At 41.0% G+C, this 22,200-nt stretch overlaps 4 protein-coding genes across 4 annotated transcripts; 2 read left to right on the top strand and 2 right to left on the bottom strand.

The window, feature by feature from the left end:
* Positions 1-289: 289 nt before the first annotated feature.
* Positions 290-3,967, bottom strand: dnaaf6 (dynein axonemal assembly factor 6). Its single transcript, XM_017410902.3, has 6 exons — positions 1,954-3,967; positions 1,742-1,808; positions 1,554-1,659; positions 1,327-1,423; positions 977-1,062; positions 290-752 (listed from the first exon to the last, which is right to left on the bottom strand). The coding sequence occupies exons 1-6, from the start codon at positions 2,047-2,049 to the stop codon at positions 623-625; spliced, it is 582 nt and encodes a 193-aa protein (XP_017266391.1). The 5' UTR covers positions 2,050-3,967; the 3' UTR covers positions 290-622.
* Positions 3,968-4,635: 668 nt separating this feature from the next.
* Positions 4,636-5,500, top strand: LOC108232852 (MICOS complex subunit MIC26-like). Its single transcript, XM_017410900.3, is given in 2 exon segments — positions 4,636-4,664; positions 4,666-5,500. Coding segments are annotated over 2 exon segments (639 nt in total). The 3' UTR covers positions 5,276-5,500.
* A 482-nt stretch (positions 5,501-5,982) lies between these two features.
* On the bottom strand, positions 5,983-8,751 carry eif3f (eukaryotic translation initiation factor 3, subunit F). The gene is made up of 8 exons (XM_017410875.3): positions 8,591-8,751; positions 8,292-8,362; positions 7,422-7,501; positions 7,199-7,336; positions 7,014-7,105; positions 6,784-6,920; positions 6,543-6,656; positions 5,983-6,143 (listed from the first exon to the last, which is right to left on the bottom strand). Exons 1-8 carry the CDS (start codon positions 8,700-8,702, stop codon positions 6,066-6,068), a joined length of 822 nt encoding a protein of 273 aa, XP_017266364.1. The 5' UTR covers positions 8,703-8,751; the 3' UTR covers positions 5,983-6,065.
* Positions 8,752-9,545: 794 nt separating this feature from the next.
* kcnj9 (potassium inwardly rectifying channel subfamily J member 9) lies at positions 9,546-22,200 on the top strand. The gene is made up of 8 exons (XM_017411133.3): positions 9,546-9,949; positions 11,205-11,646; positions 12,418-12,631; positions 14,757-14,958; positions 16,123-16,315; positions 17,637-17,834; positions 19,209-19,339; positions 20,949-22,200. The coding sequence occupies exons 2-8, from the start codon at positions 11,352-11,354 to the stop codon at positions 21,213-21,215; spliced, it is 1,500 nt and encodes a 499-aa protein (XP_017266622.1). The 5' UTR covers positions 9,546-9,949; positions 11,205-11,351; the 3' UTR covers positions 21,216-22,200.

Below are 22,200 nucleotides of genomic sequence, written 5' to 3'. Positions count from 1 at the left end.
AAGCGGGTCATTGCAAAAATCTTAGAAAAGTGAAGAAAATGCGGAGTAGATAAATGATATCTGAAAGAAACATGTTTGAAAGAAATGTTTGCCAGGAATGTGTTGTGACATATCACTGCATTATGCATCAGTTTTAAAGTTTACAAAAGGAAATTTATTTTTATTTAAACTGATAGATAAAAAAACTGAATTCATTTGAACTTATATTAAATATTAAAAGCACTTTCAAGTTTAAATTTGGGTCCAAACAAAACGCTGCACAGAAAAGTCATTGTTGAATGCCAGCAGGTTAATTTAGGAATATTTTAGTTTATTTTTTTAACCAGTGAATACAAAATCGTTTAAGAACTTCAACTGAACATTGCTAGTTACTCAGTGATGTAACAGACATATAATAATAATAATAACAATAATAAATGTATTTATTTAAAAAGAACCCTCATTGTTAAATCAATTGTAGGCATATGAAAATCAAAGCATTCACAGAAATACATTGGATTTAATCGCATCATTTCTACAACTGTCTGTTTTTAAGTCTATAGACAAAACAGTCCATTTAATTTAAACAGTTTGCGTTGAACAGTATATGTCTGAGGAGCTTGTTTACTGTTTTTATCCTCTCTCACTGCATGTTAATGAAGTCCATGGGTCTCTTCATCAGAAGCGTCACCTCCAGTTCCTGCTTGTCACTGAAGAAACGGGCCTTACCCTCTTTACTGTGGATGGGATGGGGCAGATGGAGGCCCAGTTTGCTGAAGAAAGGAGGGAAAACAGAAGTTAAAGAGACAAGGAGAGCACAGGGAGACGTTAAGAATAAAGCAGCAATCAACACTTAGGTCACAATAAGAACCTCTGATTAAAGTGAAATGTCTGGAGAGGTGAGACCTGGGTCTGAACTGCAGCTGCTCAGTCACTTCGGAGTCAAAAATGAACAACAACAACAACAATAAAAAAGCATTTTTAGAGCTTCTCTTACTATTTTGTCGTCCTCAGATCAAGGAACTTCTCGTTCACGTCCAAGAAGACATCTGTTGCTTTTGTATCTGGAAGTTTTATTTTCACCTGAGTGAAGAATAAGTTTCAAGTTTTTACTGAAAGTTTAATGTGATGGTGTGAAAGTAGAAATAGTCTTTGTGAGTTCTATCACAGAGAGCTAAAAATGTGTCCTTATTAAACGTTGATCTAATTTCCTTGATTAAAAAATGATTACACTTCATGTCTGACCTTATAAACATTTTCACACTGCTTAAAATGATCTAGCTTCAATCATATCAAAGCACAAACATAGTGTGGAAAGAAAACCTTCTGTGATGTGTGTTAAATTACCAGCATGGCCTCACAGCACATTGAGGATGGGTCCTTCTTGCTTAAGCCCAAGAACAGATCCTCAGTTCCCACATTTTGCTTCAGGATAATTTCATATCTGCACACAGACAACAAAAAACTGAACCATATCTAGTCAAAGAATAAAAAAAACAACATATATTTTCGCTTTTTGTTCAGCTCAATGAGGGCCTGTCTTCATTTGAAGTCTTTATATTGTGCTTTTTTACTCGGGTTGTGGTCGTGGGTCTGCCAGATCATCATACTGGGGGTCCTCAGACACCTCTTCCTCACTCCAGATATCTTTGCTGCTCCTCTTTGTGTAGGTACTTTTCACTTAAACAAAAGTAAATATATGCCTCATTGGTTTGTTCCCTGCTGTTTAGCAGAAATTTATATGTGAAATACAAGCATTTACCTTCTGTGTCTTTTTTGGGTGGGGGGCCAATGTGTCCGGGACCCATCTGTGCACAGGCGGTCACATTCTGTAAAAATACAACAATGTTATTGTAGCTTAGTTCAAATAGCGACTATTACGCCACAATAAACAACCAATGAAACAAAATAAAGTTGTTGTTGTTGTTATTTTTTTAATTCGTACATCAACTTAATAGTGTGTGCAAATCTTACTTTACAGTCTTCATCTTCCTCCTCCTCCTGTGGATTGGATAACAGAGCAGACAGAGCCTGAAGGCTCTGAACAGACGATACTCCAAGACACTCCATTTACAAAACTTTACATTTACGTTTTAAAACCGCCTCCTCGAAACTGCAGCAGGTACAAATAAGATGCTTCTGAAACGTTACGACTTAACGGCGAAATATCACCAGGCGTTACAGAGCAGAAAGCTCTCATCTATGGTTTATGCTAGCATGCTAACTGAACCGCAGCTGTTGACGTTTTTCGTTTCCCTGGAGACGAAGGGGCGTTCGGGCTGCCATGGCAACCGGAGACTTCGAGACTTGGCTGGATTCTACGGAGCCCCGTAAGGGCCATGTCGAAGAAAATATATTCTCGTGTTCCCTCGCAATAACTACGTTTAAGGAGCCAATTACCTCACTCGTGTAGGTGTTCTCATACTTTTATTTTAAGATTAGCCATAAGCAAAAGGCACCGGTTTCACATCAGTGAGAAACATTTTAAAATAACCTTTATAATTACGTTAAGTGGCGTTTTTGTGCCTAAAAGTGCACAGAGTTCTGGTTCTGCTTGGTTGCCGACCTGAGAGACAACAGTTTTTTTTAAATGGTGGTTTTCTAGACAAAGGCATCCTTCAGTTTTGCTGTTTGAGACTCATACAGGTGGGTTAATGTAATGTAAACTATTCTTGTGTGTACAGTGATGACAGAAGAAGAGCCAAGTGTCAAGGAGAAAACATAAACTGTGAGTGTTTATACAAAACATTATACTGTTCTTGACTTGCCTTTTCTTTAGAGAAAAGTGGAGACAGATGAACAGGGAAATAGAAGGGATTAATGTCTGGAAAACATGAAAAAATATTTTCTTAATACTGCAATTTACTATTCTGTTTAAGTTAGCATCTATGCATGTTCCTCCCTGTATGTCTGTGTTATCTGTAACAGGATGAACTGGATGTTCGGACGCTCACAACATCCAGCCATCAGAAAACAGGAGCGTCCCCAGCTGTCAGCCAGATGTGACGTCTGTGCTGCCAGAACTGCAATACAAAAGAAGGATGATCTGCTGAACATGAAGGATGAATGCGTTTTCCTACAAAGCATACCATGTGATCCTGATATATATAAACTGTGCAATATATTTATTCTGGGTGTGTTGGATGACACCCATCGATCCATATCAGGCCTGTACATGAAGCCATCAACACATCTCTGTAACTATGGGAAGGAGAGAGATAAACAGTATGACCTGCTAGATTTACTCGTGTCCTCGTGTCATAAAACTCCTCTCAAAAATTGTAAAGCTGTGAGGCAACAAGGTTAACTTCCTGCCTCACAGCTGTGTTCTCCAAGACTCCTTTCAGTTCAGTTAACTGTAACCTGATTCTTCCAGGAGCTTACCACAACATTCATGACGCTTCTCAAGGTTTGCTGTTCATTCTTTCACTTTTGGTTTTAAAACTGCTGTTTGCTTTACACTACAAATTAAAGAAGAACGAGAAAACTTGTTCTGCAAAAAGTCATCTGCTTGTTGGTTTAAGCTGCTTAAGAACTGGAAGCCTTCACAAATATAAACAGGAAAAAGTTAATCCTCTAAGCACCCAAAGCCAATATGACCATTTAAGTATTATTATAAGGTAAGCTGTAGGAGCCGAACATGCCAGAAATACCCTAAAGATGGTAGTATTGGACCAGAAATGGCGAAACAGAAGCCCTTCATTGGTTTGTAATATATCAAAATTGTAAAAGTTGAAAACAGAAAACAAATCACTGCAGCTATGCAACACAATAAAGGGAAACAGTATAGTGTGCATGCCTTCAGCTATCATATCATATCATTGTTTTATATGTATAGTTTGCTTATAGATGGAGTGAGGTCAAAATTAAAAAATAGCATTCAAAGTAAAAAAATGGACCGAATTCATAGTAAAACCCAATAAAATTGCAGTCTAATTGTTGGTGGGTACTCAAAAGGAGGTGGGGGGGGGACTATAAATAAATTATACTTGGGCCTGGGGTACTTTTAGAAAGTTTGGTACCGTTAGTTTTAGCATTGTCATGTTTTAGCTTATTTAGCTTTCCTGTACACTTAGTTTAGTTTATCTTAGCTCATACTTTAGATATTGTTAGATTGTTAGATTCCTAATTGTTGATTAGTTCAGCTTTAACTTTATCATGATTTTATTTGAATTATTTTAGCTACTATTTTGACTGTCTTAGCTCATGTTTAGATATGTTTAGTTACATGATTTTACTTAGGTTCATGATTTATGTTTTTACTTCTGTATTTTTATATCTGATTATGATTTCATTTATATTATTTTAGCTACTACTTTGACTGTCTCAGCTCATGCTTAGATATGTCTGGTTTCGTGATTTTATTTAGATTATCCTATATTTCATTTAGATTATACATGATTCATTTAGATTATACATAATTGATGTGTGTTTCTGTTTTTGTTTCTGTTTTAAAGCGCTTTGGATCGCCTTGTTGCTGAAAAGTGCTATATAAATAAATCTCAGTTCACTTGAAGTAGTTTAGATATTATATATATATATATATATATATATATATATATATATATATATATATATATTTTTTTTTTTTTTTTTCATTAAATGATTGAGTTTCGTCGTCAGAGCGTTTGTTAAACAGAGGCGGCGTCTTGAGTCATGTCCCTTCACGGCCACCGTAGCGAATGTATGGCCTGAAAGGAACTGGCTCAAGGTGACAGACGGAGCCATGCCGGGAGCTCCGCGTTCGCTGCCGTTCACCGTTTTCGCGGCTGAGGCTGCCGGTGACGGGGGAAAAAATGCCTCGGCCTCGTTACACCTGGACGAACTGTCCCTGTACACCGCTCCCCAGCAGAGCTGTCGGTACGCGGAGCCCGAAGCGGGTCAGATGGAGGAGAGTGTCGCCACCCTCAGGAAGCTAGCGGAGCCGTACGCGGCTCGGTGTCGGGACGAGTACGGCAAAATCAAACCCAAAGTTCAGAAAGTCGTCCAGTTCGGAAGCGACACCTACGGCTACCTGCAGAACCCTCCTAAGGACTTTTACCCCCGGGCGGGAATCATCGGCTTGGCCGGAGTCCTCGGATTGTTTCTCGCCAGAGGCTCCCGGCTGAAAAAGCTGCTGTACCCGGCGGGCTTCGTGGCCCTGGGCGCCTCGCTGTACTACCCGGAGCAGGCGGCCGCCGGCGCCAAGGCGGCCGGAGAGTCCGCGTACGAGTTCGCGGTGCGGGGCTACGCTTCGGTGGAAAAAGTCCTGAACTCCCAGCGAAAAGGTGGAAACGAGTCGGGAAGTAAACCGTGAAGTTGCCGGTTCAACTCCTGACAACTGAGCAATAAGAAATCTGCAGCTTATTTCCTGTTCCAGGAGAAGAACAGGAACCCGGACAGGCTTTAACCTGACTCTATGCACCGAGTTTTCCTTGTACCTCAGGCCAGAACCTCAGTTTATTTCTTCTGATCTGAATGTATATTTATGTAGAGAAATAAAATATGTTTGGTTTAAAATAAAAACCACATTGTAACTTTTTTTTCCTGCTTTCTACTCTGGTAAACATTTCTTGAACCAAGAAGTGAAGCAGAAAAGTTGTTTAAAGTTTCTAAGATTTACTGTTCATCTTCCACTATCTGCATACTTTTAAACAATCTGAATAAGTTGAATATTAACCCTCTCAAGGCAGACGCTGCAGATTTGCAACAGCGAATTGCATATACCTAATTACTCCACATTTGTATTTTATGAGCCTTATTTTACTCATTAATTTCCCCAAATATCTGATTTTTCCTGTTACTAAAACTTAATTTGAGCCTGGGAGGGTTAAATGAATAGTGTAATCTTTAAGGTCCAGCTTGTGCTCTGAAGAACCATAAACTTTAAACAATTTAACATTACCCACATGGTCACTCCATTAATGATAATTAGCCTTTTCTGAGAATCATAACTGCTTTATAAATGTAGTCACATTACGAATGAAAGTTCCTCCAACCTATGGGAAATAAACAGATCATATGTGTGTTTAACATCTTTATTCATCTCAGCCAAAAAGGGAAAAAAAAGGAGCACAAAATTAAATATGAACGACTTTTAAGAAATCTCAGAGCAGCACCAGCTTCTCATTCAGGGCGATCTGTGCTTGGGTCAGGTTCGACAGGTAGGTCACCATCAGCAGGTCCTGCAAGCAGCAAAACACGCGTTTATACGACAACCGAAGCAGATTTCAGAGAGCTTTTGAAGGAAACTAACAAATCATGTATTTCTGAGGGGAAACGTTGGTAAATCTCTGCACCAGTTTCCTGAACAAACTGAATGTTTTGATACATAAATGATTAAATTAGCAGACAAATATGCACAAAGTGGTTAGAATGCAAACTGTACAGAGAAAAAATAAAATAAGAAAACTGTTCATGCTGAATCAGGATTCACACCACAACCAAAAGGTTGCAAAGACAAAATCCTGACTACTTTGATCGTCTGAACGAAACAGAAATATAAAGTCAGGTGGTGTAATTCAAGCCGGAAACGTCATAACAGCGAACCATGTGTAATTTACATAGTTTTCAGGTTTACTTACGTTGATGTTGGAATTGAGCATGTTTTCAAAGTCCTCGGCTGAGATGGTTGGCACTTTGTTGACCAGATCCATGAGAAAACGACCCACACTGTTATCTGCGGTCACCTTCCCAGACTGAGACAAACCAAACAGCGTTACTTTTACAACTACAGGCGTTTGAAACATCTCATGTTCTCTAAAAGGCAAGGTGGAAAGAGGCAATATGATCAGCATGATGTCTGTGTAACACTTTAACACCCACCAGCACATCCTCGATGTATGCAAGCACAGTGGTCAGCATGTCCTGTACCCTGGCTGCAGCGCTGCCCACCTGAGACAGGTCAGAGGTCAGGCCCTTGGTGCGAGTGGAAGCCAGACGTGTCCTCTGTAGAAGATCCACTAAAGCACAAAAGATGGAGCATGTAGTACAGGTAAACATTAGGATTAAATGTTTCAATTCAAAGAGCTGTCTTCATTTCTTTGTACTCTTACCGCCTATCCTCTCGGTGTCATAGTAGATGTACTTGACAGTCAGGGGAGTGAACATAACGCCGACTGTTTTTCCTGGTACGCCCATCTGAGCACTGAAGGGAGATATAAACACATTCAGAAGGCCGTTCTCAGCCTGTAGCTGACTGCACACTAACAGAGATGCGCTGACAGACAGCGGGGATGACCTGACGTAGGCGCGGATGTTCATTTTGCCACTCTGCAGCGCGGTGTCCACGGTCAGGTGAATGGGGTTGGAGGCCTCGCGGCTGTAGTACTCGTGGATGAGCACAGAGTGTTCGGTGATGTCAAAGCCTGTGGCGTACCTGTCAGGAAAAGATGTGCATTTGTTGAAGACTTGTCTCCCTCCAATATAAACCTTTAAACTACATATTAAAGCGGATGACGCACCATCCAATGATGACTTCTGTGGGTGACACCCTCTTGTGAAGCTCATACATGTTCTTGGCAAACTCCATGTCCACAGCAACCTGTCAGCACGGAGAATGGTTACTCCACATGGTCATGTTCCCACAAAACACTTTCTCTCATACAGAATGTTGACAGATTTTCAGCATATTATTTTAAAGCATTAGTGCTTCAACGTTTTGCTTGTTTTGTTCAGACCTTTAAGCTTGATCCGAGCCTAATTATTTAAATAAACACGTGCTCCATGGTAACCAAGACATAATCTTGGAGGACTAATGAGGACGCAGCAGTGATATTGTAAATTTAGTTTCATTATTTCACTGAGATGCAGCTGTAGGACCTGTTCTGGACTCGTCTTTACCAAGCGTTCAGGCCACACGAACAGACAGGACAGTAGTAACACACAGCTCTTCTTCTTGCTTCATCATCTCTCCCCTCTGTAATAGCCTCACACTATAGTTTCCTGTTTAGCTTCATTATTTGCAATATAGCTACTTCTGCGTACTTTGTGATAGTTTAGCCGTTCACATTTGAAAACACTCATTAAGGCTTTTGTAACTTATACTTTGAAAAGTATCTAACTTTATTTATATTTTCACTTACTTAAAAGCAGTGTTCTGATTCATCTGATTTGCTATATTTTTAAGCTACCTTTCTGCTACTTTTAGCTTAATGCTACCTTTATTTTAACTTTTAGTTAGCCTTTTTTGCTGCTTTAAAATAACATTTTGCTTCTTTTAGCTAGCATGTGCTTCTCTAGTGATTGATCCAAACTGTTCAGTGTAGCTCTAACTTTATTTGCAGATGTGCAGCAGACTAGATCATCTGAGTTATGTGTAGGTGATGACTTACTTCATCTTCAGACTCGTTGTGAGGGACAGAGAAGCAGTTGGTCACTTCGATAGAGTGCTTGTCAATAGTGCCTAAAAGAGACAAATGTTAAAAAATGAGTGATCCGCCGAGTGTCCCGATGAATTAAATGTTTGAACACAGAAACAGCTGTTGCCGGATGCGGTTTGTATCAGGCTACAAACCGAGCAAACGTGCGTTAGCCGGCGAGCTAAAGCTACTAGCCACATCCTGTCGGCATCTTTAACGTCCATCTTTGGCGTCCACCCGAAGAAGGACAGGAAGGTCGGCTTTCTCCTTACCCAACAGGGTTCCGATCACTCGACTCGCTCCCTCGTTCCTCCGCTCGTAGGAGTCGCTGATAGAAGCGACGACGACGGGGTGAATTTTCACCACTGGCCCGAACACCGACATCTTGGAGAAAGAGGCTCGAGCAACGTCCGCGGTGGCGACATGCACCGCCACCCAGAGGCGGGCGGGCGAACTGCAGGCTGCGACGGGAATTCATTGATATCATTAATACAGGAGGCCCAGCCTTCAGAAAGTGACATAAGGGAGGACACGGAGTGGAAAGGGTGGACAGACAGAAGATGCAACAACTGATCATTTACTAGACAAACATACGCAGGTCCATTAGAAGAGTAAAAAAAAAGAGAAAAATAAACCCGGGTTTCCTCCTGCAGACTAAAAACATGCATGTTAGATTAATTGGTAAATCTAAAACTGTCCCCAGGTGAGAGTGAGAGCGTGACTGATTGTTTGTCCCGTTTGTCTCTGTGTGTCCCTGTGATGGACTTGTCCCCTGTCTCTCGCACATGACTGCTGGAGAGAGACACCAGCTCCCCATGACCCAGAAAGGACAAGCAGGTAGAGAAAATGGATAGATGGAATAATCAGTCACTTTTACTATTTTTAGCCTTCAGCTACTATTTTGCTACTTTAAGCTTGCCTTTTGCTACATTTAGCTTTTAGCTAGTGTTTTTGCTACTTTTATCTAGCCTTTTAGCTTTTAGCTAACATTTTGCTACCCAGCATCTTTTTGCTCTGTAAGCAGATGCTTTATTTGATAATAATGTTTAAGAGTTAAATAGTTACAATAATGAGGATATATATATATGTTCTGTTTTCTTACATCCTCCTCGGTCCCTCCTGTGACGCGCGAGGAGACGCTGGGGGGTCGGAGGAGGAGGAGGAGGAGGAGGAGGAGGCACGCTGCTCCTCCTCCTCCTCCTCCTCCCCCGGTGTTGTGGCGATCACCTGACCGTCTCAGGCTCGACAGAGGCTGGGCTGATGACAGCATCCTCCGCCGCTCGGAGCCTCCACACCTGACCGCCTCCATCAGACGCGCAGATGATGGAGCCCTCCGCGCTGCCGGCTCATCCTGTTGCCTCCATTTCGCAGCTCCGCGTAAAAACTGAACTCCGAATGCGCTTTTTAATTTCAGCTGGATGCGGCTCGAGCTCCTTTCTCGCTCTCCCGGGGAAATAAAGAAGCTAAAAACGAACTGGATCCTGCCTCGCTGGTTGCTGAACACCAGAAATGGGAGCCGTCGATTCAAGGTTGCCAACACCGGCTCGTGCAAGGAGCAGATTTTCGCTTTTCTTATGGTAAAACAGCCCGATTCGGATCGTATTCGCTCCAGAAGTTGCACCACTGAGCAGGTAGGGTTTAGTGTTGTCTCTGCTGTGTTATGAAGGCACCAGCCGAGCTGTTTTTGCTTTCTGCGCCCTCCTGGCTGACTCGCAGACAGATACTCTTAGAAACAGGCTGTTTAGTGCGTCATCTTGGTCGCCACTGTCTCTCTGCTCCTGCGTCCGTCCGCCAGCATCACATCCAGGTCTGTGGAGGACCCTGGACTCCATTTTACTCTGCTAATATTTCAGGAACACCATGCCTCACTGTGCATATTTAACTCAGAGTCCTCCATGGGACTTATGTAAGAAATCTCAGCAGGCATATAGTTTAAATCCACCACATTTAAAATAGCAGTGAGCGCACTTACACAACACACACACTCAGATGCAAGGACCACACACACACACACACACACACACACACACACACACACACACACACACAGCCCAAGGCGTTTTGTGAAACTAGCTTAATTAAAGTGTTTCTAATGTGCATATATGCAGCTGCGCTCCAGGATTAGGCTGTCTGGCTGGAAAAAAAGGAGGATAAATTAATTCTGTCTGATTTGACTTTAAGAAATCCAGAGAAACTGCATTTTATTTGCTGCCATTTGTTGAAGAAGCTGAAACTAAAATGTTAAAGTTAGTGATGCGAGCAAAAGCTAAAAAGAAGCTGAAAGTCAAAATGAGCAAAACAAAAACCTAACATTAGCAAAAAATGATAGCTAAAAGCTAAAACCAACAAAAAGGAGTTAAAAGGTAAAAGTAGCAAAGCAATAGCTAGAAACTAAAATGAGCAAAACAGTAGCTAAAAGCTAGAAAAACAGCTAAAAGCTGTAATCATTAAACAGTAGCTAAGAATGAAGCAAGTAGATTTCAAAAAGCACAAAGTTTGTTAATAATTTGAAGCTTTCTTTGCCAATTTTAACAGGAAATCGTAAATAAAGTTACAAAAACCAAAAGTCTCAGCTGTAATAAGCTGAACACTTTGGTATTAAAACAGCTGAAAACATGCTAAAGTAGTTACAGTCCAAAAACACAGAATAAACTATTAACAGGAAAACCAAAGAAGCCCTAAAAGCTCGAACCTTTTGAGTTTTAGTTTGTTTTTCAAATGAGTTAAAATATAAACCAGGCAGAGATAGGAAGTCCTGATTTATGACGGTTTGATAAACCTTGATGTTATTTTTTTTTTAAAAAGTAAGAATTTCAAAAGAAGCTAAAGCAGCAAAATGTTTAAGATTTAATTTGATTCTTGTTTGTTCTCTTCCTTTACTTCCAGGCTTCAGTGAGGCAAACAAATGAGCCAATCAATAGCAACTGGACAGTAACGTAAGGAGGAGCTCAGTAACACACACACACACACACACACACACACACACACACACACACACACACACACGTATAGATTTCTGTCTATATATAGGCCATGGCACTGGAGAACTCTGTCTTCCCTTCCCGCCCCGACTCCCTCGCTCTCCCCGTGGAGGAGAAAAAAGAAGGGGAAGAGGAAACGGAGGCGGCCACCAAAGCCTCCACGGGCGTCTTCAACGTGACGGAGGAGCTGGGCCACGTGGTCACCACGCAGACCACACCCTCCCCTCCCGCCACGACCACCACCAACAGGTCGTTCCAGTCCAAGCTGGCCGAGCGGGAGGCCAACGCCAACCAGCACCGGAAGAAGACCCAGGGCACAGAAAAAGAGAGGGGGCGATTTGGGTGGGGTGAGTGAGCCTTCATTAGAGGATGTTCATTAAAAAAAACCCCACAACTGTCTGTGAAAAGTTATGGCTTCTTCTCAAAGCGCATGTTGCAAACACATCACTTCTCTCTCTCTCCTAAAAACTGACTGCACCACCTCCTCCTCCTCCTCTCTTACTGTAGCAAATCTCTAAATTGGACCGTGCAGCAGTGCTTCACCCTTCAGTGATTTTTGACACATTTGCACAAGTTTTTCTCCCTGTTTGCTCAACTTTTTACTGTATTTGCTGAGAACAGATAACGCCTAAAACCTGAGGCTGCTGGGGGGGAATATTTAATATATGATCATTGAGAAGCACAGTTATTCATGTTCAGTGTCTTTAATTGATGCTACAAAAACTATCTTTTATCAAACAGCTTTTAAAAGGATTCTGTATCAGATAACAGAAATCATCAGTAACTTGCGTCCATCGTTGTAGACTTTCTTCTCTGAGTGTTTGATGATGTTGTTCTGTCACACTTCATATGCTTTCCTCTTCTCACCTGTCTGTTTTCATTTCTGTCTTACCTCCTTCGCTCTCTCAGCAGTTCTGTCCCCTGGCGCCTTCCTTCCTTCATCCTCCATTCATCTGACTATCCTGTTGGAGAGGGAACATCTGCTAAATGCTTTTGAAATAGCTTCCATTCTTTTTTGTTTTTCTTTGAAAGAGTTGTATTAACTGTTAAAAGAAAGTCATCATCAACAGTTGTCTTTAATGTTTAACTTTTTGCATCTGCTCCATGGCTTCCGTCAGCCCGGGCTCGACGCAAGAGGCAGCGCTACGTGGAGAAGAACGGCCGCTGCAACGTGCAGCACGGCAACATGCGGGAGACTTACCGCTACCTGACCGACATCTTCACCACGCTGGTGGACCTGAACTGGCGCTGCTCGCTCTTCGTCTTCGTCATGGCCTACGCCGTCACGTGGCTTTTCTTTGGTGCCATCTGGTACCTCATAGCCTACTGTAGGTAAGATTCGTGAGCAAGTGATGTGATCTCAGCCCGAGAAGTCACGAGCCGCAGGAGACACTGACGAACAGTTTCTCCCTCTGCGATGATCTGGCAACTTGTTCAGGCTCTGCTTTTGTTTTACTTTGTGAAAGTTTGGACAGGCTTCAGCTCCCCGTGGCTGTAAACCGTAGACATATTATACTGACAGACCGACTGTCCCCGCCGTCTCTTTGGTGGGAACTGAAGCGACCGAGAACCATTTTTAAGGAACCAGCATCCAGAGATGTGGGGCTAGAAATCCCACCTACTCTCCCACACACAATCCTGATGTCACATCAGCCTTCTTTTAAGCATGAAATAACTAATTGGGTTTAAAAAATGAATGTTGAAGTAAAGAATGACATGATTCGGAGTGAACACCTGAATGAAAATGATCTGAGGTGTTTTTTTTTATTTTTTAACAACACTGAAACCTGCTAACAGGGCAGCAAATCCCGTTCTGGATTTAATTTCCAGTTTTCAGATTGATCTCTGTCTATATTAACGGTGTTTCCTGAAAACAAGATGCAGGAATGAATGAACAAACAAACAAACGAATGAATGAACAGCTGAGTTTGGTGAATCACAAAGATACGAAGCGTTGGATTTGACGCCTACATGCACTGATCATAAAAAAGCAATTTGTAGTTTTTAATATGACATACTTAGAGATTTTATGATATAAAAATTGCCTACATGTAATATGCTTATGTCTCATTTAGTATTCTGGAATCTGCAGACTTTTTAAAAAGGTATTAAAAGCAGAAAAACAATCTTTCTGGGAGTCTTCAGTTCGTCCGTGTCCTCTTTATGCTGCACTTGTGTCCACTCTGCTTGTTTATCCTAATGGATTCTGTGTCTCACTGAGATGTAATTATCTAAAGGAGCTGAACGCACATTTTGTAATTTTATAAACAGAAATATACGAGGAGCTGTCAGAAAGAGAGAGAAAAACAGTCCATGAAATGCTTTAATTAGATAAACCTTCACTTTATTTGCCCCGCATCCCAAATAAAGATTGTCCACATTTTTTAAAAAACACGTTTAAGGACTTAAACCCTAATTGTTTACAGAATCAGTTACACAGTGTAACAGTACTTCAAGCTCTCCTCAGCTTGGTTCTTTGTTTTATTTAAAAAAAAATGTGGAAGTTTTCTTCTGTTGCCTCATAAAAAGAGACTAACTTACGTCGCCGTCGGGCCAAAGCCTCGAATCTCCCATTTAAAGATAATGGGATGCGCCTTGTTGTTCCAGTCGTTTTAGAGTAAACTGTGAAAAAGCTGAAGTGTAAAAGAGTAAATAAAGACATGATTTGTTGGAGCAGCCTGATAAAAGTAGTATTAATCTTTTAACGAAGCTTTAAGGAGGGGAGTAAATTTTTTCAAAAATGTCAAACGTATAATTTAATCATCACAAATTAAGTCTACTTTTTTTAGACATTTCTGCTTTGAGGTCTAACTAAGCTAAGGTAAAAAAGAGATGACCAAGCAGTATAAATATTGCCGTGTGTTTCATCACGGCGGGTTCTTCACTTCATGTGTCTGCTGGATCTAATTAGCTAACATAGTCTGCCTGAAAAATTATGACTTTTTTATAACTCTTCCAGACCGTCCTGAGTGTGCCAGAGCGCTTTCTGTGTTGCTTCATTTCTTTGGTCACCAGCACAGTTCAATAAAAGTCAAAGATGCTATATGGTACTTAAAACCACTTTCATTAATTAGCTGGAGCTGTGATAATGAGGGATATTAGCTGCTGGGGTGCGTATTTGAAAGGAAACTGCAGATCTTTATCCTGGTGATATACTGGGAAGATGTGATGAAAAAGGTACCGGATTTCTGCAGCGTGGAGAAAAAGTGACGGCATAAAATGTTGGATTAATCTCCAGGGATAAATCCAAGCAGGATTTATTCTGTTTCCCGAAGCAGCCTGAAAGGAGAGATGAGTTGCCACAATTATAATTCTGCACATACGGTCTAAAAATACAACTCTTCTCACTCCCCGTGCTTTTTAAAAAAAATCTTTTCCATTTATTGACACCCACTTTGCCTCCTCCCCCCCATACGCTTCCATTTCTCACACATTCTCTTCCTTTTTTCTTCCCAAGGGGTGATCTGGACCATCTGGAGGATGAGGACTGGACACCATGTGTCAACAATGTCAACGGTTTCATATCGGCCTTCCTCTTCTCCATCGAGACAGAGACCACGATTGGCTACGGCCACCGTGTCATCACCGACCAGTGCCCAGTGGGCACCATGCTGCTGCTGCTGCAGGCTATACTGGGATCAATGGTCAACGCCTTCATGGTGAGCAGAGAGGCTGCTGGGAAATTACTCAGAGACGGGAAACAGCATATTTAACAAAAACTGGAGGCTCTGCATTTTCTGCAGACATGCAGAGTGAATGCTAAAACCAGAAGAAGCAGAGCACCACACAACCACCAGCCTGGTCTGTAAATTTGACAGATTAATTTGCTTCAGTCTAAAGTTTGTTGCGTATAAAATGGTTAAAAAATATAATTACTTTGGAGACTGTCATATGTAGTTTCAAGACAGCAATAATCAGGCATGCTCAGTCAGTGGGAAAGGTTTCATTTGTTGCTTAGAAACAGACTTAAAAGTTGGTCGAGTAGAGGAAGAGCAAAGCGTAATTACACCATAAGGTTTTATTACAAATTAGGACATAAAAAAATCATTATTTGCTGGTTTTAAATTCAGGCAAATTAAATCACAACAAGAACATCATCTAATACATCATGTCATTATTTGTTATAAAGCCAACAGTGGAAAGTTTCTATAATATGGCTTAATGCGTTTAACACGATTTATTTTATCCATCAAGATAGTAAGTTTTAAAAAAGAAAGGTAAATCTAAAAGATATGGTCTTAAATTTTAAGTAACAATTTAAAATCATTTATATTTTAACAAGTAAAATAATCTGTGACTATTATCAAACCTGAGTTTGCTTTAAAAAACCTGCTGTTTGTTCTGCTGAACCAGTTTTCCTCCATCAGAAAAGGATGACACCAATTCTGTGGTATTTTCTTACGAGAGAGAATGGTTTCATCCACCAGCACTGATGCAGATTCAGTTTTGGTTTGTTTGCAACATGGAAACGTGCCACATTCAAAAAGGAATGGACACGTGGGATGTTTATTGAACAAATATTTCTGTTTGAGGTTAATTCAAGTGTCACTACTGCTTTAAAAGCTGAAAGCCAGAAATAGCTCTATTGAGAAATGAAGCAGCTTAGTTTGTATTCAGCAGCTCCGGTGAATGTGCTCCAGCTGTACAGCCTGCGTCAGCATCACTGGACCGTTCGGCTGACGTCCTCATTATGAATTCTGAATAACAAGGGTTGCTTTTAATTTTTCAGCGATTCTCCGTTTTTACAGCTGATGCTAATCTGCTCAGCTCCAGCGCCGCCACACACCGGTCTGTTTGTTTCCCCGCCCTCCGTTTAACTCTAGGTCGGCTGCATGTTCGTGAAGATCTCTCAGCCCAACAAGCGAGCCGAGACGCTGGTGTTCTCCAAACACGCCATCATCTCTCTGAGGGACGACAAGCTCTGCCTGATGTTCAGGGTGGGGGACCTTCGGAGTTCCCACATCGTGGGGGCCAACATGAGAGCCAAGCTCATCAAGTCCAAGCAGACTCAGGAAGGTGATGATTCCTTTTATTAACCACTATCAGCATTAAAATCCCTTCAGTGTTTACATCCACCAATCACAGTTTCCTAGACTGATTCCACCTGCTGATTCTAATGTGAAATTATTCTGATTTCTCTTTAAGAGCTATCATTACCCACTATACCAGGGGTGTCCAATCCTGGTCCTCAGGGCCACTATCCTGCATGTTTTCCTTGTTTCTCTGCTCCAACACACCTGATTCAGAGGTTAAATCACCTCTTCGTGTTCTGCAGAAGCCTGTTAATCACCCATTGATTCAGATTAGGTGTGTTGGAGCAGAAAAAAAGTAAAACCTGCAGGATGGTGGCCCTCCAGGACCAGGGTTGCCCACCCCTGCACTATAAAGTAGATTTCAACATGGAGAGCTTATCAACACACAAGCGTTCAGCTGTTTATCCACGCAGAAATGGCATTTTAGGATCCCCCAAACTGTTTTTTTTTTTCAAAGTGAAAAAATCTTGAAATACCATCCTTGTATTTTTTATGTAGACATCCAAAACACAACCATCTGAAAACAATGATGTCACAGCTCTACCTCTAATCTAACTGTGACCTGAACGCATCCTCTTCTTCTTGTGTTTTCAAGTTTTCTGCACATGCCGTGTGCCTTGTTTCCTGTTTTTTGGTGGCCTGGCGTAGCTACCGCAGCGTTTTTGGGTTGTTTCTGATGTTTCCTGCGTGGATGAAGGAATTTCTAGAAACAGTACCGTGTTTGTGAGGAGAATTTCAGAACTGACAAAAACAAATCACTGTAGGAAAGAAACACATTTCTGTGTGGTCAAGGCCTGAGACTGGTTGTAATACGATAAGAGAAATCTGTTAATGATGCATAAACGCCAGAAATCACCAACTGAGATTTCAGCGCTGAAATAAGAGTTTTTTTAACCCACACGCGTTATCATCCCTCAGGACAAAACCTCCATCAGATGTGCTATTGTCAGTGCAATTTAGCTGTTTAACTGGTATTTATAAATGAATCAGGAAAATAAAAACAATACTTTAAGCAGGAAACCTGTCAATAACTCATTAAGCTGAATATTGACCCATTCTGTTTGCTTGCTGAGCAAACGGTGCATCCCTGTCACGATGTTTATAAAAACAAATTATTTAAACAAATTTCCAGTAAATTGCTCTTTTTTGATACTAGAAAATGAATTTTAAACTGTAGGGAAAGATTTCTACAACTGGGTTTAGATATGCCGGAGTTCTGGAGTAGCTTCAGATTTGTCTGCAGGACTGTGCGCTCCCTCCCCCCCTCCTCCCCTCCTCACCTCCACCTTCCCTGTCTCCTCCAGGTGAGTTCATCCCTCTGGACCAAACAGACATCAGCGTCGGCTTTGAGACGGGCAACGACCGCCTCTTCCTGGTCTCCCCGCTGGTCATCTCCCATGAGATCGACGCTCACTCAGCTTTCTGGGACATGTCGCAGGCGCAGCTGGAGAAGGAGGACTTTGAGATCGTGGTCATTCTGGAAGGAATGGTGGAGGCCACGGGTGAGACGACGATTAAAACAATGATATGAGCGACCGAGAAACAACATGCATGATTGATTTAATGATAATTGATGTCTTAAGATGTAGAAAGCTTTCTTGGAAAACAGAAATTAACCACTAAAATCCTTTTTAAACCACCAGGGGTCTTTAAATGATTTATTTTGGAAATAACTTAACAACAAACAGTTTTATTAAATTATAGGAGGCTCAAAAAAGAGGAAAAATTCCAAAATATCAAGAAAAAAATATGAAAATTAAAAGACTGAAGTAAAATACAAACACAAAAAAGAAATTGGGACATTTTTTTATTTGAATAAATTCATTTTTAGCATTTTTCCTGCTCTTTTACACATTGCTTTTGTCACTGTTTTTGTTGTTTCTCAGTTGCTTTTGTTTTTTTGTGCTACCTCTAAAATTAAAATGCATTTGGGGAATTTTGATCTTAAAGATGCAAACTTTAATTTTCAGATCAGTAAATCTAACTCTTAAATTATGTAACCATGCCATTATTAAATCACTGATAAATCCCTGAACACTTTCATTTACAAGTTCTAGCTTCTTCTATATTATGGATGACATATTAAAACATGGAATAGTAAAAATTAAACAGATATTTGAAATTGCAATATAACCAGTGCATTAGAAAACTAAATTTCTCTTCCAGGCTGTTCTCGATTTAACATTTTCACATTTTGTCTCCACTTTTTTGGAAAGATTGGGTTATGTTTAACAGGGAATATACAGGAAAATATCAGTTTTAAAGAGGGAATTTAATGAGAAACCCATCTAGTGAAGCACCAAACCTCACTGTGCTCCAGAAATCTGGATAAATCATAAGTTAAATGCATAAAACGGTTTATTTTTGCTCAGGTTTGGGATTGAAAACAAATAGAATTCATAGGAACTGTAAACTTATAAAGAAACGTGTTAATTACAGTAAATTCATCTGCATCTTCCAACGTGTTTTACTCTGGAAACCTTAACAGATTTATGAAAGAGTACTTTTATCTGTAAGGATCTGGTTGAGCTGAGTTTCTCTTTCTGATTTTTTTTTTATTTTTGTGGGGATGACATCCTATTTTTCGTAGTGTTTTTGAAGAGTTCAGTGTTTCAAAGCCTGATCTGTCTCCATGAGGTAAAGTTGGCCTCTCTGCCTACTCCAAATATTGATTCCTGTAGTCAGAGAGCTTTGAAACAGGTAGCTGATGGTTTCATCTCCTCTGCAGAGCTTTTCTGACGTCTTTTTTGGGAAAATTAAACCTGCAGCTCAGACTTACGTACCTCAGAGTCGAGCTTTGCTACAACCAAGCACAAAGAATCCTGTTAATTTAGTTTTGTTTGTCGGAAGATCCTCACGAGTTTGTTCGTGTGCAGGGATGACGTGTCAGGCGAGGAGCTCCTACTTGGCCGAGGAGGTGCTGTGGGGTCACAGGTTCAGCCCCATGATGTCGCTGGCAGAGGGCTTCTTTGACGTCGACTACGGAGCCTTTCATCAAACATTTGAGGTACTTTCTTTTCTCAGAGCTGGGATTTGATTTAATGTGATTCAGACTTCAGATGTTTTTGTATTGTGCTGTTATTGAAATGTAAGTTGCTTTTTAGGATCAGTTTATTTGCATAGTGCCATCTTTCATCAGTAATGGAGTTATTGGTACTCACTGCAGCTAGCTATTTTAGGACAATATTTTGGGATTGCAGAGGTTTCATCTTCCACCAGAAGATGACAAATATGTTGGGCTGATTTTTAAAATTTGAACAGCAGCGATCCTTTCTTAGCCCTATTCCCGTCCCCGCCTACACGTGTAACCAAGTGCTGCATTCTCACACTCTCTAGGGGTTACTGAAAGGCATGCTGGGAAATGTAGGAATGTAGGATCAGTGTCACTTATAAAAAAGTGCGAGATGTTTTAGTAACCCAAACCATATTTTCTTGTTAAATCCTTTAAAGCTAAGCACTAACATGTTTATTAAAGGTTGAAATCTGAGTAACTTAATCATCATATTCTTTAATATTATGATATTCATGTGATAAAATGAGAAATATCTGCTCTATATCTTAAAATATCTTATTTCAAATAGTCAGTAAGAATATTTTAACTGGATAAACTATATAAGTTCATCATACAGACTCAATTACTTCTCAGGAAAAAAAAAGTTAAATATGTCTTTGTCTGTGTCCTAATTGTCAACTGCAGCTGTCAAGGTTGCTAAGCAACTGAACATGCATCATTACCCATGGGTAAGAGTGGGAAAAAATGGTGTTGTAAAAATAAGGTCCTCTGAAGAGCGACCATTTTATTCAACAATGACCCGTTTGGACGAAAACCTGGAGTTTGAACTCGACTTTTAATAGAATACGTTGATCCCATAAGTGCATTTCTATCATGTGTTCCACAACTTTCAGTTTTTGTTGTGATCACATTTTGTTTTTGTACAGTTTTTAGCTAAAAATGGAAACAGTTTTGTGTTTTCTAAAAGAAAAAGGCGGAATGCTCCTAACGGATCCCGATCACGGTAATGAGTTTAATTTGGAGGGTGTGTGTGGGCTCAGCCTCGGAGGTGAGAAGTTCGGTCAGAGAAGAGTAGAACCGCTGCTCCTGCACATCACAAAGAGTCAGATGAGGTAGTTCAGGCATCAGATCAGGATGCTTCAGGCAGACAGAACTTACCAAAGGCATTATAGTGTACATCCTCGCTACCCTGGGAATGCTGAGATGTCCCAGGGGAGCTCCCTACATGATGGATGGATGGATAGATGGATGGATGGATGGATGGATGGATGGATGGATGGATGGATGGATGGATGGATGGATGGATGGATGCATGGATGGATAGATAAATGAATGGATGGATGGATGGGTGGATGGATGGATGGATGGATGGATGGATGGATGGGTGGATGGATGGATGGATGGGTGGGTGGGTGGATGGATGGATGGATGGATGGATGGATGGATGGATGGATGGATGGATGGACAACATGAACAAAGTGTTAGACCCACAAAGATCCACATCATGTTGCTTTCCTAGGACACCTTAAAAACCTTCTAATGCAGCTTCTCAGTGACCCTTTCTCCTCGGTCTTCTGGACTTCCTTTCCTCCTCACCCCTCAGGTGGACACGCCCTCCTGCTCAGCCCGAGAGCTCGCCTTGGCTGCAGCCAGGCTCGACGCTCACCTGTACTGGTCCATCTCCAGCAGGCTGGACGAGGAGCCCACGCTGGTCGAGCAGGCGGCCAAGCAGGCGGATGGCAGCTCGGCCAACAGCAAAGGAGGGGAGCCCATCTTCACCGTCGGGGAGATGACCGACATCCAGGAGCAAACAGGACTGGGCGAGCTGAACGGCAGCATCACCACAGATCAATCCGAATCAGAGGCCTAGAACAGAGAATGTTTACAAAGACCTTCTGTACGTCGCCACCACATGATGGTTAAATATATTAAAGACATCTTTATTTTGATGCAAATGAGTAGTTTTATTAGGCACAGCTCAACAGTAAACGCCATAATCTTAGAAGATTGATTTCCTAATATTTGTCTTTCTTCATGTTTGTTCTGTGTGTGTGCTATCTCTTTTTGATCTGTTGTGTTTGCTCTGATCACCGTTGCCTATATCTACTTTAAAAATGATAAGACTATGCTTTAGGTGCGTTGGACAGGAAGAATGTTTCACAGAACGTATATTATCCCATTGGCCTGAAAGATGATGGTTTTACATAAAATGTTGAGTATAACGATTGTTAACATTTAAAATAGGTAGAGTGCACAGATGCTTTCCTTTCAACTGCACACTTTCAGACAACAATGAGGTAGAGAGTAATCTCAAGCTTTTTAGATGCAAAGATCAATATGTTTATCCATCATGGTAGGAATGGTATGCCATCTTACAGCTGATTGGACATTTTTCTGCTTTTTATTAGGTTTCAGATTATTTTTTTGGTGCTAGTATTACGTCTAGAAACCCATTTGGGGAACAAAATAGTAAATTTATCTGTGGACACCCTTTCTGTTTTTTTCTGCCCTCAGCTTAAACACTTTCTTATCTTCAGGAGGCACAGAGGCTTATGTGCTGATAAAAAAAATACTGTCATTCCTAAGTTATGGTGAATAGGGTATCTGAAACCTCTTTAGAAAATAAGCTAACACGGTGTTTTGTATCATGTACGGCGGCTGTAGAACACGGTTTGTTATTTTGCTGTCTTCAGCCACGTATAGTTGAAAAGCACAACAACGTCCTGCTCAATTTAGCCCGAACTCCTGCTTCTGCTGCTGTGTATATATATATATGTATGTAACCATTTTTACTTGATGTTTTTAATATTTAAGATAACACATCAGTTAGAATGAATAAACAACACTATATTCCA

This window comes from Kryptolebias marmoratus, linkage group LG20, assembly GCF_001649575.2.
Source record: "Kryptolebias marmoratus isolate JLee-2015 linkage group LG20, ASM164957v2, whole genome shotgun sequence".
In the NCBI taxonomy this organism is placed as follows: Eukaryota; Metazoa; Chordata; class Actinopteri; order Cyprinodontiformes; family Rivulidae; genus Kryptolebias; species Kryptolebias marmoratus.
This window is presented reverse-complemented; position numbering and strand designations above follow the sequence as displayed.

Coding starts and splice junctions, on each gene's coding strand:
- dnaaf6 (XM_017410902.3), bottom strand. CDS start 2,049: ATGGAGTGTCTTGGAGTATCGTCTGTTCAGAGCCTTCAGGCTCTGTCT. Junction 1,809..1,953: donor AGGAAGATGAAGACTGTAAA/GTAAGATTTGCA, acceptor GTATTTTTACAG/AATGTGACCGCCTGTGCACA. Junction 753..976: donor GATCTGAGGACGACAAAATA/GTAAGAGAAGCT, acceptor TCCTTTCTTCAG/CAAACTGGGCCTCCATCTGC.
- eif3f (XM_017410875.3), bottom strand. CDS start 8,702: ATGTCGGTGTTCGGGCCAGTGGTGAAAATTCACCCCGTCGTCGTCGCT. Junction 7,337..7,421: donor ACAGAAGTCATCATTGGATG/GTGCGTCATCCG, acceptor TTTTCCTGACAG/GTACGCCACAGGCTTTGACA. Junction 6,657..6,783: donor CATACATCGAGGATGTGCTG/GTGGGTGTTAAA, acceptor GGTTTGTCTCAG/TCTGGGAAGGTGACCGCAGA.
- kcnj9 (XM_017411133.3), top strand. CDS start 11,352: ATGGCACTGGAGAACTCTGTCTTCCCTTCCCGCCCCGACTCCCTCGCT. Junction 11,647..12,417: donor GAGGGGGCGATTTGGGTGGG/GTGAGTGAGCCT, acceptor GGCTTCCGTCAG/CCCGGGCTCGACGCAAGAGG. Junction 19,340..20,948: donor CCTTTCATCAAACATTTGAG/GTACTTTCTTTT, acceptor CTCACCCCTCAG/GTGGACACGCCCTCCTGCTC.